This window comes from Crocuta crocuta, unplaced genomic scaffold (genome assembly GCF_008692635.1).
Source record: "Crocuta crocuta isolate KB4526 unplaced genomic scaffold, BGI_CrCroc_1.0 scaffold35, whole genome shotgun sequence".
In the NCBI taxonomy this organism is placed as follows: domain Eukaryota; kingdom Metazoa; phylum Chordata; class Mammalia; order Carnivora; family Hyaenidae; genus Crocuta; species Crocuta crocuta.
In genome coordinates this window covers 494,251-509,696 of record NW_027530625.1, presented here as the reverse complement: position 1 = coordinate 509,696, position 15,446 = coordinate 494,251, and the positions used below count along the sequence as shown (strand labels likewise).

General features: G+C 38.8%; 2 protein-coding genes across 5 annotated transcripts in view; both read left to right on the top strand.

Annotated features, from left to right (window-relative positions):
• The first annotated feature begins 493 nt into the window (after positions 1-493).
• On the top strand, positions 494-6,222 carry ZBTB6 (zinc finger and BTB domain containing 6). Its single transcript, XM_077768186.1, has 2 exons — positions 494-537; positions 1,692-6,222. Exon 2 carries the CDS (start codon positions 1,701-1,703, stop codon positions 2,970-2,972), a length of 1,272 nt encoding a protein of 423 aa, XP_077624312.1. The 5' UTR covers positions 494-537; positions 1,692-1,700; the 3' UTR covers positions 2,973-6,222.
• A 1,805-nt stretch (positions 6,223-8,027) lies between these two features.
• Positions 8,028-15,446, top strand: part of RC3H2 (ring finger and CCCH-type domains 2) — a 50,010-nt gene continuing 42,591 nt past the window's right edge. For all 4 annotated transcript variants that reach the window (XM_077768183.1, XM_077768182.1, XM_077768181.1 and 1 more), the window contains exons 1-2: positions 8,028-8,227; positions 14,935-15,232. In XM_077768183.1, the coding sequence (XP_077624309.1) occupies positions 15,002-15,232 (231 nt within the window). In that variant the 5' untranslated portion in view covers positions 8,028-8,227; positions 14,935-15,001. The remainder of the gene's footprint in view (positions 8,228-14,934; positions 15,233-15,446) is intronic.

Genomic DNA, 15,446 nt, shown 5'->3' with positions numbered 1-15,446 from the left:
GCATGGGCAACGGGGTCACGCGATGGATTGGTAAAATGAGATCCAGAGGTAGGAGCCAGATCCTGATGGTCATTAGCTAGGCAATCTCGAATGCTGATCCCCGCAGTCTCCTCTCCTTTCCTCTGCCACCTTTAAAATTGTAGAAGGCCAAGTGAGGAAAGAACCCGTCCCGCAAACGAATCCGGAGAGCCTCCGAGTGGTTCCGGCGCAGGGTATTCCGACAGAACGCGCTGTACCCCAGCCTCACAACCCGTCTGCGATTCGGTCGTTGGGGAGAACTCACGAAGGGCAACAGCTCGCGCGCCGAAAGTGGGGCAGGAGAGACGGGATTTGCCGGAAATCGGGTGCCTCTCTGTCATTCCAGGAGCGGGGGTAGTGAGGAAGGGAGACTGTCTCAGGATATCCTTCCGGGACGCCAGCCCACCCCAGTGAGGAGCGGAGCTAGTTGACACCGGATGTGTTTCCTCCCAGGCTAAGTCCACCTTCCGGCCTAGGCCGCCGCTGCTGCGGAAAGCTGGGCTCTGGCTCTCTGAGTCGGTGAGTTAGCGCGATGGGGCGGGCCGGTGGGGGAGCCTGAGGAGGGCGAGGTGGAGGAAGACGGCAGCTGGGCACGGCCAGGGAGGCTGGACTGGTGCTACAACCATTTGGGCGACAGGGCCTATGGTCCTGGCAGGCTTAGCTCGGGAAGAACCCCGTGTGTGGCGAGCTGCAGGATCTTCCAGGCCATCTGGGGGCCGGATCGGTTCAACAGATGTTCCCTCAGTAGCGCCTGCTCTGTGCCGGCCCCTGTGTTCGCTGCAGGAACTCAGATGAACCAGGCACCTTTTCGTGGTGCTTTGGGGGCAACTGACTGTTGGGGAGACAGAAGGAGGAGTCACAGCAATCTTAAGTGCTTTGGAGGCTTAAAAGAACCAAATCACTAGCTGGAAAGAGGAACTGGAAGCGCAAACATAACATGTGCAAAGGTGTATTCGGGTGTTCTTGTCTGGGCAGTGATGAAAATCTCAATATGGAAGGAGCTTAGATGAAAAAGAAATGGAGAAAAGATAACACCTTAAAGAGGGTTAGGACCAAATCATGAAGGATCTTCTATCCGCTAGGAAGAGTAGGCTGTTCTGGAGGGAGAGAACAATGGAGAATTTAAGGTAGAAGGGCGGGGTGCATTTTAAAATGTTAGTTCTGGTGACACTGAGGAGGGTAGGGAATATGGGAGAGTGTGGTTTCAAGGAGACTTGTTGGAAGACCTTGCAACGGCCCCTGGGGAGTAGAATGAGGACCTGCAGTACTGATAGGGAATAGGAAGCCTGGAGATTAGGTTAAGGTTTCTAATGTGGGAAACTACATTAAGTGCCCTAGTGGACATTAAGAGTGTCCTGGACCACAATATAGATAAAATTTAGGCAAGAAGTGAAACAGAAACTGTTAAATACAGCTCAGTGTAACAAGTACTTAACAAAAATATGAAAGTACTGTAACAAAAATAAGTCTGTTAAAAGAGATCATAGAGAAATGCATTCTAATTTTCTGGGCTGTGAGATGGTGGCATAGGGGTTCACTCTTCGTACCCAGATTAGAATTTGAGTCTTCTTTTGCCCAATTCAGGTTTGGGATTTTTTTGTTTGTTTTTACCATCATAGTGTAGGAAAGTATTTCCTATCTTTACATCAATGTTTGTGTTTTATTTTTCTTAGATTGTGACCATGGCTGCTGAATCTGATGTTCTGCACTTCCAGTTTGAGCAGCAAGGAGATGTAGTCTTGCAGAAAATGAATCTCTTGAGACAACAGAATTTATTTTGTGATGTGTCAATTTATATTAATGACACCGAGTTCCAGGGGCATAAGGTGATTTTAGCTGCTTGCTCCACTTTCATGAGAGATCAGTTTTTACTCACACAGTCAAAACATGTCAGGATCACCATCTTGCAGAGTGCAGAAGTTGGCAGAAAACTGTTGCTGTCTTGCTATACAGGAGCACTTGAAGTTAAAAGGAAAGAGCTTTTGAAATATTTGACTGCTGCTAGTTACCTGCAGATGGTTCACATTGTGGAAAAGTGCACAGAAGCTTTGTCAAAGTATCTGGAAATTGATCTTTCTATGAAAAATAACAATCAGCATACCGACCTTTGTCAGTCCTCTGATCCAGATGTTAAAAATGAAGAAGAAAATTCAGATAAAGACTGTGAGATAATTGAAATTTCAGAAGACAGTCCCATAAACATAGATTTTCACGTAAAAGAAGAAGAAAACAATGTTTTACAGTCTACAGCAGAGTTGACACCAGAGAGAAAGGAAATCAAGTCACCAGAGCTATCTTCAGTAGATATTGGTTTTAAAGATAATGAAATTTGTATCCTCCATGTGGAATCTATCAGTACTGCTGGTGTAGAAAATGGGGAGTTTTCACAGCCTTGTACCTCTTCGAAAGCAACCATGTATTTCCCTGAAACACAGCATTCACTGATCAATTCTACAGTTGAGAGCAGAGTGGCAGAAGTTCCTGGGAATCAAGATCAGAGCTTATTCTGTGAGAATACTGAAGGAAGTCATGGTACAGTGAATGAGATTCAGAACCTGGAGGATGCTTATTCACTGAGGCACCAGTGCCCCAGGTGTCCCCGAGGATTTCTTCACGTTGAAAACTATTTGCGCCACCTTAAGATGCATAAACTGTTCCTGTGCTTACAATGCGGGAAAACATTTACCCAGAAGAAAAATCTGAACCGGCACATTCGAGGACACATGGGCATACGGCCCTTTCAGTGCACTGTGTGCTTGAAGACCTTTACTGCCAAAAGCACACTTCAGGACCACTTGAACATACACAGTGGAGATCGCCCATACAAATGCCACTGTTGTGACATGGATTTCAAGCACAAATCTGCCCTCAAAAAGCACTTAACCTCTGTCCATGGCAGAAGTAGTAGTGAAAAACTACCCAGGCATGATCTCAAAAGCCAAAATCTACTATAATTAGAACCACACATTGCTGTGTAAGCCTTGTATCATTCTGTTGGGCAAGCTTTTCTATAGAAATGCAGCATCTGTTATATTGCATTCCTCCCTGCATCTTTGGGTCTTAATTTCGGTCTGCCTACACATGTTATTCTTTCTGAACTTCTACTACCAGTTCCAAAGTGTGGGAGACATGATAAAGCTAATGGGATGCTGTCTTATCTCATGTATTATATCTAGAAATACCACTATCTCAAGTGGTATATCTAGAGAAATAATGTTCCTCTCTTAAATATTCTTGATTCTAGTGACAGAGGATCCAGCAGTATTCCTAGATTCTGATTTTGAGTCTCTAGATAAATGATATAAATGTAAAATCCCAACCATATAATAATTTTTAGGAATTAGGATAACAGGAAGAGAAAATAAAACATGCTATAATCCATTATTAGTTCTTTGTAGGACTAGTGAAATATATATATATACATATATATGTATATATACTTTTTTTTTTTTAACTACTGTTGGATTCTAAACTAAGCACGAAGGTACTTGTTTTAAACTGTGAGTGTGTGTTTTAAACACACTTCAAATTCACTTGAAAGTAGCGGGATTTCCTTGTACTTGGCTAATCTTCCTTAAAATGATGTTTCCATGATTTGTTAGTATACATAATTTGAAACAATTAATTGGGTCCAAGTTTCCTGATTTTATTTAATACAGTTGTATTTAGTAATTTTATGACCAGTGAAATTATATCATTGGCATGAAGCTCTGAACAACTTCTTTTAGGAATCCCAATTCTGGGGCACCTGGGTGGCTCTCAGTCACTTAAAGATCTGACTTCAGCTCAGGTCACGATCTCATAGTTTGTGAGTTTGAGTCCTGCATTGGGCTTGGGACCTGGAGTCTGCTTCAGATCGTCTCTCTCTCTCTCTCTCTCTCTCTCTCTCTGTTCCTCCCCTGCCTGCGCTCAGCCTCTCTCTAAAAATAAATAAACGTTAAAAAAAAATTCCAACTTTACCAAAGATAGTCTACTGTTTCCTTTTTAAAATTTATTTTATTTTTTAGTTAACATGTAGTAAAACTTACCTTTGTTTTTGGTCTACATGTCCATGGATTTTAACACATGTAAATTTGTGCAGCCACCACTGCAATCAGGATACAGAACATTCCATCATCCTTAAAAACTCCCTAAGGATGTCCCTTTGTATTAAACTCCTCCACCTATCTCTAAACCCTGGCAATAGTTCCCCATTGTGTAATTTTGCCTTTTCTGGATTGTCAGAGTGTAATCTTCTAGTATTCCCTTGTGAGATGATTTTTTTCACCATACAGAATGACATTGAGATTCATCCATGTTGTTGTGTGTAGTTTAATAGTTTATTCCCTTCTTTATTTTTTATGAAAACTTTTTTTTGATGTTTATTTATTTTGAGAGAGACAACATGAGTAGGGGAGGGGCAGGGAGAGGAAGAGAGAATCCCAAGCAGGTTCTGCACTGTCCGTGCAAAGGTGCGGGGCTGATGCGGGGCTTAATCCCACAAACTGCAAGATCATGAGCTGGACAGCCAAAATCGAGAGCTGGACAGTCAACCAACTGAGCCACCCAGGTGCCCTTCCCTTTTTTACTTTAAATTGGCCATGTATATTATGTTGTCACTAGATGAATAGTTTAAATAGGGCTAGCTACTAGTGTTCTCTTAATTATTAATAACCTCATTTACATTAATGCAATTTTCAGTTAATCCTAACCATCTCTAGAGTTTTATTCTATCTTTCCAGAAATGTGCCAAAAGCAAAACCATGACTGTATGAATATTTTAGTGAGAGTAGTATTTTTTACTGTGTATGAGCCATTGCTCTCTACTCTCCCTGTGTACAAATAACACAAAACTTTTAATTGTCATAACAAAGGTTAAAATCTGTTGCAGGGGAAATCATACTCTAAAATGCAGGAACTACTTTTAGTAAAGAAGCCTGACTGGATACATCTTACTTTCAGAATGTTCTATTCCTCCTCTATTCACCTTAGCTTTATGTAGAATTTCTGCTTTATTTAGGTTCTGTTGAAACCCTTCCACATTTGAAAATGTAACATACTTTGTACCATTTATAAGAATTTTGTGATTGATCACATGTTGATTGTTGTAAATGTTAACTATCCTTTTTCGTGATACTTTTGGGAAAAATATATTCTCCATAGGATTTTAACTCCAGGAGAGACTTTAAAGAGTCCAGCTCTCATCTTTGATAAGAAAACCAACTGCATAAACCTGCCCCCACGTCACTTCTTAGTGACATTGGACAGGTCACGTCTCTATCAGTTTCTTAAATTTATATGTAAAACAATAAATTTGAACTTGGTAATTTCTAAAATCATTTCCAGGTCTAAAATTCTGTGATTTTATATTTAAGTCTTCCTGCGTTCCTAAGAACAGAGAAGAGGGGAAAGCAAGAGAGGAGAGTTTTGTGTCTTTGTGAATGTTACTATTTGAGTACCACTTTGGAGACAAAATTTTTCTAAAGTAAATAGTGTTTTTCTTCCACTGGAGAATATGTTAGTACAACATTTAATTTTCTTTCCCATTTAACCTATGATTGGCCATTTGTAGGTATGAAAACATTTTTCTTTCAGAAATAGTTTGTGATTGAAGTACTTTTCTTATTTTGTTTCCTAGGATGAAATTTTGTGGGGCAGGGATGGAGGTGGGAGGGAAGGGTAAAAGAATAGTCATAAACTGTTTTTTTTAGGAATCAGTATCTACTATCTTTGATGTTTGAAAAAAATTATGGTTGAATTATGTTTAAGTTTTATGTGTGCCTTGTAAGATTCTTGTGACATTTTTGGTAAGCACTTTGAGATATTTGCTTGGGGGGAAGGGTTTTGTGAAAGTGATGGTTGTTATTTATTTTTATTTATTCCTGTCCAGTAGCACACAGTGATCTCAGAACATTCCTAGAGAGTGTCTGTTTGCATGATGTATATAAACAATTCCAGGAAAATGGAATCTTTTGAAAAATGCAGGTATGGCAAAGTAAAGTGTTGAATTTATTCACTTAAAACATTAACTTTTAGTTGTTTGTGTTTCTGATGTGATGGGTAAAAATGCAACATATTTGAATTCAGCCTTTTCATTAACTGCATTAATGTATAAAGGATTTGGTAACGTAGTTGTTGCTTTGGTATAAGAGAAAATCCTTGCTGTTTTCCTTGGATGTAACTATTCTATATGTTTACACAAGAAAAAATAAACTGGAGATGTGAATGGAGAACTTTGTGTTTTGTCTACATCTGTGAATTTTATGGAATGAAACTATTTCTTCTGGCTGTTCATTCACTCAACAAATATTTATGGAGTCCTTATGTAGTCCTGGAAGTCAGGTATACCAACAAAACTCCCTGCTCTCATGAAGCTTATATTTTAGTGGAGGGAGAAAAACAGTAAACAAGTAAAATCAGTATATATCAGATTTTAAAAACAGAGTTGGAGGAAATAAAGTAGGGATAGGGAGTGCCAGGAAACAGAAATTGGGATTGTAATATTAAATGTGATGGCTAGGCCACCTGTGAAAAATATTAGCAGAGTGTCGTATACACTGTCCAGCAGAATGAAAAACCTACATATATATGTATCCATTACTATCTAGTTGAATGGAAAACAGTGGAACAAATGAACCATTACTGAGAACCTTTCTCTTGGATTGGCATTTATGTCATAGGAGAGAATGAAAGGATACAAATGCATGGAAGAAAAGTCCTTGATTTGGCCAACAAATATTTTTTGAAAAACACTGACGTTTCCCTGTCATGCTGGCAATATAATAGTAATAACCACATGTATACATATATATTAAGCTTGTAGCTTATAAACTACATGTCCGTATGTCTAAATTTGTGCTGGATTTACCTTCATGCATGCCTTTGTTGGACATCTGTGTTCACATTGGAAAGTGCCTTCAGTTCATGACCATTTTCTTAATCTGTATTTTTCAGTTTCTCTGTAACAGAGAGTACATAGTATAAATTTTTAGGATTATGTTGATGAATGAACTATAAATAAAACTAAAATAAGTGGTAAAAATGAAATTTTTATTACCTAACACAGGACCTGGTAAGCAGCTCATAAATGCTAATTCCCTTATTTCTTTTTTTTTAATATTTTTTTAAATTTATTTCTAGGAGAGAGAGAGAGAGAGACAGCATGAGCAGAGGAGGGTCAGAGAGAGAGGGAGTCACAGACTGAAACAGGCTCCAGGCTCTGAGCTGGCAGTCAGCACAGAGCCTGACGCGGGGCTCGAACCCACGAACTGCGAGATCATGACCTAAGCGAAAGTCGGACGCTTAACCGACTAAGCCACCGAGGCGCCCCTAATTCCCTTATTTCTAATACTAACTAGTCTGTTTCTTCATCTTGAAATACAATAGGAATAATTTCTACTTAACAGCTTGCTGTGAAAAATCCTTCAACAAATATTTATTGAGATATTAATGCCAGAATTTCTGCTTAAATTTTGATTTCTGCCAGCTTGTTAAGAACTCAGATTTGTCTGTATTAGATATGTTAGTGCCTGGCAAGCAAATGCTGTTTTGTTGTTGTTTTGTTTTAATAGGGAAATGGGCAAATATGTGGAGGGATTGGGGGAATGAGTCACTATATAATTATGGGAGAGTGCGTAGATATAGATGTATCAGATTATGCTCAACGGAGACCACTTTTTGCATGACGTGAGTCAGCCACTGCCTCACAGCACTGTCTATAAGGCTAGTTCAGGGCGCTGATGAAGGTGCAGGGAGTTTCCCATCAACCCTTTCGGCTCGCCTAGACCTCCTAACAGCACCTCCCACAGTGCTCCGGGGCTCCCCAGTCACGTGACGGGGGTGGTTAGGCTCGACCAGAGGGAAGCTGATGCGCAGTCCAGGTGGCGGGGGCTACTACCCTTTCCTTCCACCTCCCTAACGCCCTGTCTTGCGTGATCTCGCGTTAAAGGGGGAGTATCTTCTCGCGAGATCTAGGTCGGGATCCCTCCAGGACCGCCTCCTTGGAGAGGAGGAGGAGGAGGAGGCGGAGGCGGAGGGAGGAGGAGGAGGAGGCCCCGTCGCGGCCTCCGCCGCCGCCAACGGGGCTGTCCCTATAGCTCCCGATGGAGTTTGAGGTCGTGAAACCGCCGCCGAGCTCTGCCCCGGCGAGACGAGGCGCCTCCGTCGCCAAGCCGCGCCGTCGCGGGGCTCCCGGGAGCGGCCCTTAGCGACCCCGCCCGGGCCCCCACAGGTAGGGCGGGGGCGGGCACGATGCTTCTCGGGCCCTAGCTTGGGTCCCTAAGTCCCCGGCGGTCGGGCGGGAGACCGGTCGCAGCCTGGGGCCTCTGTGCTGTCGTCGTCGGTGCCCCGAGGGTTGGGAACTGAGGGCCGCACCTGACACTCGGACCGGGCCCGGAGTCCGGGGCCTGCGGAGGCCCCTTTCCTCGGTAGGGCTTTTTCAATACCGAGCGCCCGGCGCAAATGGCCACCTCCCTTCGACACCGGCCGAGGGGAAGTCTCTGACCCCAAAGGAACCCACCCAAGCAAAGGCCAGGGTTGTCTCTCCTTTTTATACACCACTTAGCAAGGGGGGTTTTGGAGGAGGACCTCGAAACCAAGTCCTCTCCTAGCTTTTCGGCTTTCTGTCTTGGGGCTTACTGAGATCCCAGCGCAGGGATGGTGGAGGCGATCTGAGTGGTAAATAGGGACCACGGCCAAACAATGCCCTGAGAGGGCTTAACCTCCTGGGAGGGAGATAGTCGGACCAGAGTGGTTGCACAGTGGATGTGACGGTCCTATGGCATGAAATATGGCCCGGGAATTCTGCTGTGGCTTTCTTCTTTCCCCCTTTTATTTTTCCTTCTTGGGGAAGCCTCTTAAGGAGACTCTTCCACCATCTTAGAAGAATGGTAGAAAGCATCTTTGTTTCTCAGAAGCAGCTCTACTTTTCTCTGGCCTTAGCTTTCAGGAAGGGAGAAGATGAGAGTAGCTGTCATTTCCATCCTTCTAATCACAGAGGAGTTTAAGATACCAGCATGTAGAACCTTGACACCAAAATAGTCTCAAGTAATCACTGACATAAAGTAGATCTAATCTCGTGATTCCCAGCCTGTTTTATTTTTTTAAATAACCTCCTAGGTTCCCTTCTTTTAGTTCCTACTCTCCCCTTACCTGGGCCCCTTCTTTTTAATTCCTTCTCTCCCCCAAACCGCTGTGATTAGAACGATTTTTTTTTATTACAGGTGAAGTGCTTAAGTAGTCTTTTTTCCATTTTTGCATTAGTCAAACTATTAAGTTCAATAGGAACTTTTGATTAACCTGAGATTGCTAATGTTGCTTCGCTACACTGATAATAATTTCACCCAATAGCAAAGAAACAAATGATTTAGTTAGCCTGGGCAGCTTTTTTTCTAGTTAAATTTACAAATTTAGTAAAGGCTTCTTCGAAGACATTAAGACAAGTTCATGGATTCTGTCATTATTACCTTTTTTTTTTTTAATCTATCTAAAAAGCTACACCACTTTCCTAACATCTCTTTCTTGTGTTCTTCCACATTTAATTTTTGAAGAAGTAGAGGCCATAAATCCTATCAAAGACCATCTTTAAATGTTGCTATTTTTGTTAATTTGGAAATTCATATTTTCCAAATTTTAGAGTTTGGAAAATTGCTAGGACAAAATGTTAAATGTATATTCCAAACATGTTTAGAAAAGCAGATGTTAAAATTCAAATTGCCTTCTATTCTTTGAAGATTTAATTGCAGTACTGATCATTAGTGGATCCTTTGAGTTACTCCTGATCTTTTATTACTGTTGTGTTGACCTGACATATGAGACCTAACGTCCTTTGTTCATATGTTTTCATTATTTCACTTTCTGCTTTTGTAATTTGCTGTGTCTTCCAGTTTGAAAAAGCTAACAAAAATTCTTTTGCGGGGGGAAGCATTTTTTTAACACAAAATTTTGTATTCAGAAATAGAACTTTGGGACGCCTGGGTGGCTCGGTCAGTTAAGCGTCCAACTTCAGCTCAGGTCATGATCTTCATGGTTCATGGGTTCAAGCCCCATGTCAGGCTCTGTGCTGACAAGCTAGCTCAGAGCCTGTAGCCTGCTTCAGATTCTGTGTCTCCCTCTCTCTCTGACCCTCCCCTGCTCATACTGTCTCTCTCTCGAAAATAAATAAAACATTAAACATTAAAAAAAAGATAGAATTTCAACAACATTGTATGCAGTATCTAAGAATGATAAATTTATAGATGGCAAGGACTTATTATAATAAGCACTTAACTGTTTTGGTCCGACTGTGTTGAAGTTTCACTTTCTAGTTATGGAAAAAGGAAGCATGTGGTAAAATAAACCTAGCTAAAAATTAGAAGTAATGTTTTGCATCCCATCTTATAAATGTTGTAAGGCACATCTTTATATTCCTTGGGTTTTCTAGTTTTATGAAAACTTCTTACATGTAGTTGTGACTTTAACCTCAAATTCTTAATAAAAGTTAGTTTTGAGTATTATTTTATAAATTTAAGTACTCTAGACTTGCATCGTCCAGTACAAGCCAGTAGCCACATGTGACAGTTAAACACTTGCAGTGTGACTAGTGTGTATTGAGATGAGGTGTAAATGTAAAATAAGCTACATACTAGATTTTAAAGACTTACTACCAAAAAAGAATTTAAACTATCTTAGTAATTTTTAATGTTGATTACATGTTGAAATGATATTTTGGAAAGATTGGGTTAATTTATTAAAATTGATTTCATGTGTTTATCCCTTATTTAATATGACAGCTAGAAAACTTTAAATTACTTGGCAGCTCACATGATGTTTCTGTTAGCACTTGTTTAAAGCATCACTGCTCTTCTGAGAAATAAATTGTCTGAATCAAAGTAGACACATGAAAACCAAAAATTTCCTGACAGAGTATCATCTTGCAATCAGAATAATCAAAAAGGCTAATAAGGACTTTGGTAATATGAAGGATAAATTTATCCAGTGGCCATGATTTGGTAGACAGAAGTGAGTAAGTTCTGTCTCAAAAATAAATGTTTATGTCTTGTCATTACTAATGCAAAACTTTATTGGCTATATTAATTAAAATAGAAAATTACTGGGGCGCCTGGGTGGCTTAGTCGGTTAAGCGTCCGACTTTGGCTTAGGTCATGATCTCGTGGTTCGTGGGTTCGAGCCCCACGTGGGGCTCTGTGCTGACTGCCAGCCCAGAGCCTGGAGCCTATTTCAGAGTCTGTATCTCCCTCTCTCTCTGACCCTCCCCTGCTCACGCTGTCTCTCTCTCTCTCTCTCTCCTAGAAATAAATAAAAATTAAAAAAATAAAATAGAAAATTAATGCATTAGTGTTCTATTAGAAGACACAGAAAGTTAAGTCTCATACTGATTAAAAAACTGAGTTCAACTTCATAGTGGATTTAAGAAGAAAAAAAAACTTGAGTCTTGTATCTCTCTTGACTTATACTAAAGTCATTTATATTAGCAGTCTTTAAAATTGTACCTCAGTTCCTTTTTCTCCAGTGCTTTTAGTATGTTTGAGTGCTGAGTTTTAGAGTTTGCAGATTATTTCCATTGGTTGTTTTTTTTTTGCTTCTTTTATAGGTTAAGGTCTCAGTTGTATCTAAGATGCTTTAAATATAGTTTTTGAGGTCCAAAACTAATTATTTGTAAGGTTTCTGAATTGAGAAGTGCTTTTCATTTCAATAGCTTAAACTCTTCATATGAGTGAACTAAAATGAAAACGATGAATGTCTTAATTAACAGACTTGAGCCCTAATGTTCATATTTTTATGATGAGAATTGTAAAATATCAGATTTTTTTTATTATACACTAGTGAAAGAAGCATATACTTTATTCTGGCGTTTTAAAATCTGGTGACATAGTCCAGAACTGGCTGCATAATATCTTGGTGGACTAATAAAAAATGAAAGTACTTAGCTGGTATGCAGTTTGCTCTTAATAAAGCAATGCGTAATTTGTATCATATGAGAGATGTCTATTAATTACTCTTCCTATTTTACAAGTTAGTATTTATAACAAAGAACTTAGAGCCTGAAAAATTACTTGAGGAAAAATCTGTCTACCTTCAATGTTGTGTTTCTTCTATGCTTTATCTTACTATCTTTCTTCAAATTTACTAATGACTGAAATTAGTTAATATAAGTAATTTAATTAGAATGTTTTTCTTAAATAGTGTCTATGTATCTAGAGTTATGGGCTTTTTAGTCCATTTTATCTCACTTTGAGATATTTTGGAAGTATCTTCAGGTTGGATACTTGACTATTAACTAAATGTTAATAGTAATTTAGACTTCTGTAGAGTTAAGTTACTTTAGAATTATGAGTAAAAATCTAGAAGTTTTACGCACTGGTATATATTCTTAGCTAGCCATGGTGCATTTAGATTCTTTTTAAAACAAATGCTAAAGAGGGGCACCTGGGCAGCTCTGTTGGTTGAGCATCCAACTTTGACTCAGGTCATGGTTCGTGGGTTGGAGCCCTGCATTGAGCTCTGCGGTGACAGCTCAGAGTCTGGAGCTTGTTTCACATTCTGTCTGTCTCTGCCCCTCCCCTGCTTGTGCTCGCTCTCTCTCCCTCTCTCTCTCTCTTTCTCTCTCAAAAATAAATGAACATAAAAAACATTTAAAATAAATTTAAAGACAGTGAGCTAATTATTTATAATTTTGGCTATAAAAATGCTTTCTAGGTAAATGTTTACAGAGTGCCTTTTTAAATAAATAAAAGTTCTTCCATCACCAGTTAAACATTTCGGTGGATTATATAAGCTGTTTCAGTGTCTTAGATAAAATTTTGTCTTTATCTTAATTGAGGAATCTAGAATTTATTGATAACAGCATTTAAGAAAAACATTTTTAAAAAGCCTTTCCTTATGCCTTACTATATAAGGACATTTTAGTAATTATTTTCTTGTCAGAAAGTTAGAATCTGACACATAGCAGAATTTGGCAGGATTATTGACAAATTTGGGCAGAATTTTTTTTAAGGTGTTCAATTTCTACTAGAAATTCTATTAATTTCAGTATTAATAATACTGAGGCATCTGGTGTTCATAGATATAGAAATATATGGGATATTATAACCTAAAACTATCAAGTGTATTCTGGACTAGTTTGAAATACTGAAAACTAAGAGGTGAGGGAAAAGAGTGTTATGTTTAGTTCAAACTTAAATGCCTCCGCCCCCAATTTACTAATATAAAGTATTTCAGGATGATCTTAGAAAACTAAAAAAGGAAAGAGTAATTGCTACTAGTTTCCTATTACCCAGTGGCTGTGATACCCTAACCCACAAAATTACCATTTCCAAACAGGTGACCATTATGAAAAAATAGATGCAGTATCTTGTTTTGATAAATATTTTATCGGTTCAGGTTATTAACTAAATTAGGGTTCTCAGTAGTAGATTTAAGATAAGATGCATTCTTCCTCAGAGGCCTTTTCCTTGTATAATTGTGCAGCCTGGAAAACTGAACGTTTAATAGTTTCAGAAAATGATGTGTTCACCTGTTTAGTGCTCATCTCTAAAGATGAGAGCAAACTGGTTTTAAGATTGATGGCGTTAATAGGTGTGGCAATGGAAGGGTAAAAAATACGAAATGAATATAACTTGCAAGATTTGACTAGTTTAAAAATAAAGATATTAGGTACTTTGCATTAGAGCTGTTTGAGGAGAAATTTGTACAGGGTGCTTTTTATATAACAAGCCCAGTGATTCATTTACCAAGATATTTTTTTAAAACCTTAGTTTATGTGAATATAAAAGCACACTTAAGGCTAACAGAATTCTTCGTTTGGATGTGGCGATACTGGAGAACCAGTTACTTACTTTCCTGTCTTGACTCTGACTATAGTCTTAAACATCTAATTTCTATGGAACTAAGATATCTGGGTTGGTAAACATTCTTATGAAATAAAGTATTGGCTGTTTAATTGCCCTAAATACCTGGATTTCTTGTTCACCAGAGTGCCTTTGTCAGACTTATGTAACTTTTGAATTGGATTATATGAAAAATTTGTGAAATGCAGAATGTTCGTTAGGTATCTAATGATTTCAAATTAGAGTACAGTATAGTTTCGTGCCAGATACTTTATTTTATTAAAAATTATGGTATAAACATTATAATCATAGGAAAAAGAAAAATTCAATAATTTTTTCCATGTGCCTTTTAATCATATATAAAGATTATTTATATTTTGCTTTTTTTCTGCTTAGAATTATTAGATTAGAATATTTATTCTTCTATATCTTAGTCATTGGACCTGACAGTTTGGGATTGTATATATGTATTTTACTAAATGGTGTGTTTTGTCAGAAGTACTCTAGATTTGTAAGACTTTTTTCTTTTGGACAGACTGCTCTATCATCATAATCTCACATACTTTGATTTTGATTCCTCTGTTAGCCTCTTAGTCAAGTCTTGACCAGAGATTTCCTCTTCTGTGAAGCTGCCAAGTTGAACATACCCTTAACTGACTTTGTCATTGAGGTGGCTTTTTTTTTCACACTTGACTCACTACAGTATTCTTTGGATCAATTTCTTTGTATGTTTTGGGGTAGTAGCTATCCTAAACACCCAAGCAATGCAAAGTAATTTGTGTTCCTAAAAATGAAATGTGGTAAGTTAATCCACTTATTTGATATGTTTGTTAAGAAAAATACATGGAAAGCTTTGATAGTCAACTGTTATTTGAGCAACCAATATAAATATGTTTAGTTGAAAAGGACACTATTCAAATACTGTTTCTGGACAGAATTTCAGAAATTTAACAAATTCAGCAAATAGATTTAAATAAAAAGATCCAAAGCACATAAAATTATTCAGAATGTTTTAGGTTTTGAAGCTATGATGGTTGACTAAAGCAGTTAATTAACTCTTAAAAGGTAAATGATGAATGTGTGGTTAATTCGTACTTTTGTCCATTTCCAGCTCACAAAACACTACACAGCAAAATAATGATCTGCTAGACTGCTAACCCGAGCATCCAGCTTCCACAATGCCTGTGCAGGCAGCTCAATGGACAGAATTTCTGTCCTGTCCAATCTGCTATAATGAATTTGATGAGAATGTGCACAAACCCATCAGTTTAGGTTGTTCACACACTGTTTGCAAGACCTGCTTGAATAAACTTCACCGAAAAGCTTGTCCTTTTGACCAGACTGCCATCAACACAGACATTGATGTGCTTCCTGTCAACTTCGCACTTCTCCAGTTAGTTGGAGCCCAGGTAAGCTTTCAAGATTTTATTAAGTTCGGGGGCATCTGGGTGGCTAAGTTGGTTGAGTGTCCAACTCTTGATTTTAACTCAGGTCATGATCTTAACAGTTTATGAGTTCCAGCCCCACATTGGGCTCTTTGCTGATAGAGCAAAGCTAGCTTGGGATTCTCTCACTCCTCTGTCTCTTTTTTTGCCCCTCCCCTGCTCACTTGAGTGCAATAGC

Excerpts from the sequence above, each read along its gene's own strand:
- ZBTB6 (XM_077768186.1), top strand. The coding sequence starts at position 1,701 with ATGGCTGCTGAATCTGATGTTCTGCACTTCCAGTTTGAGCAGCAAGGA.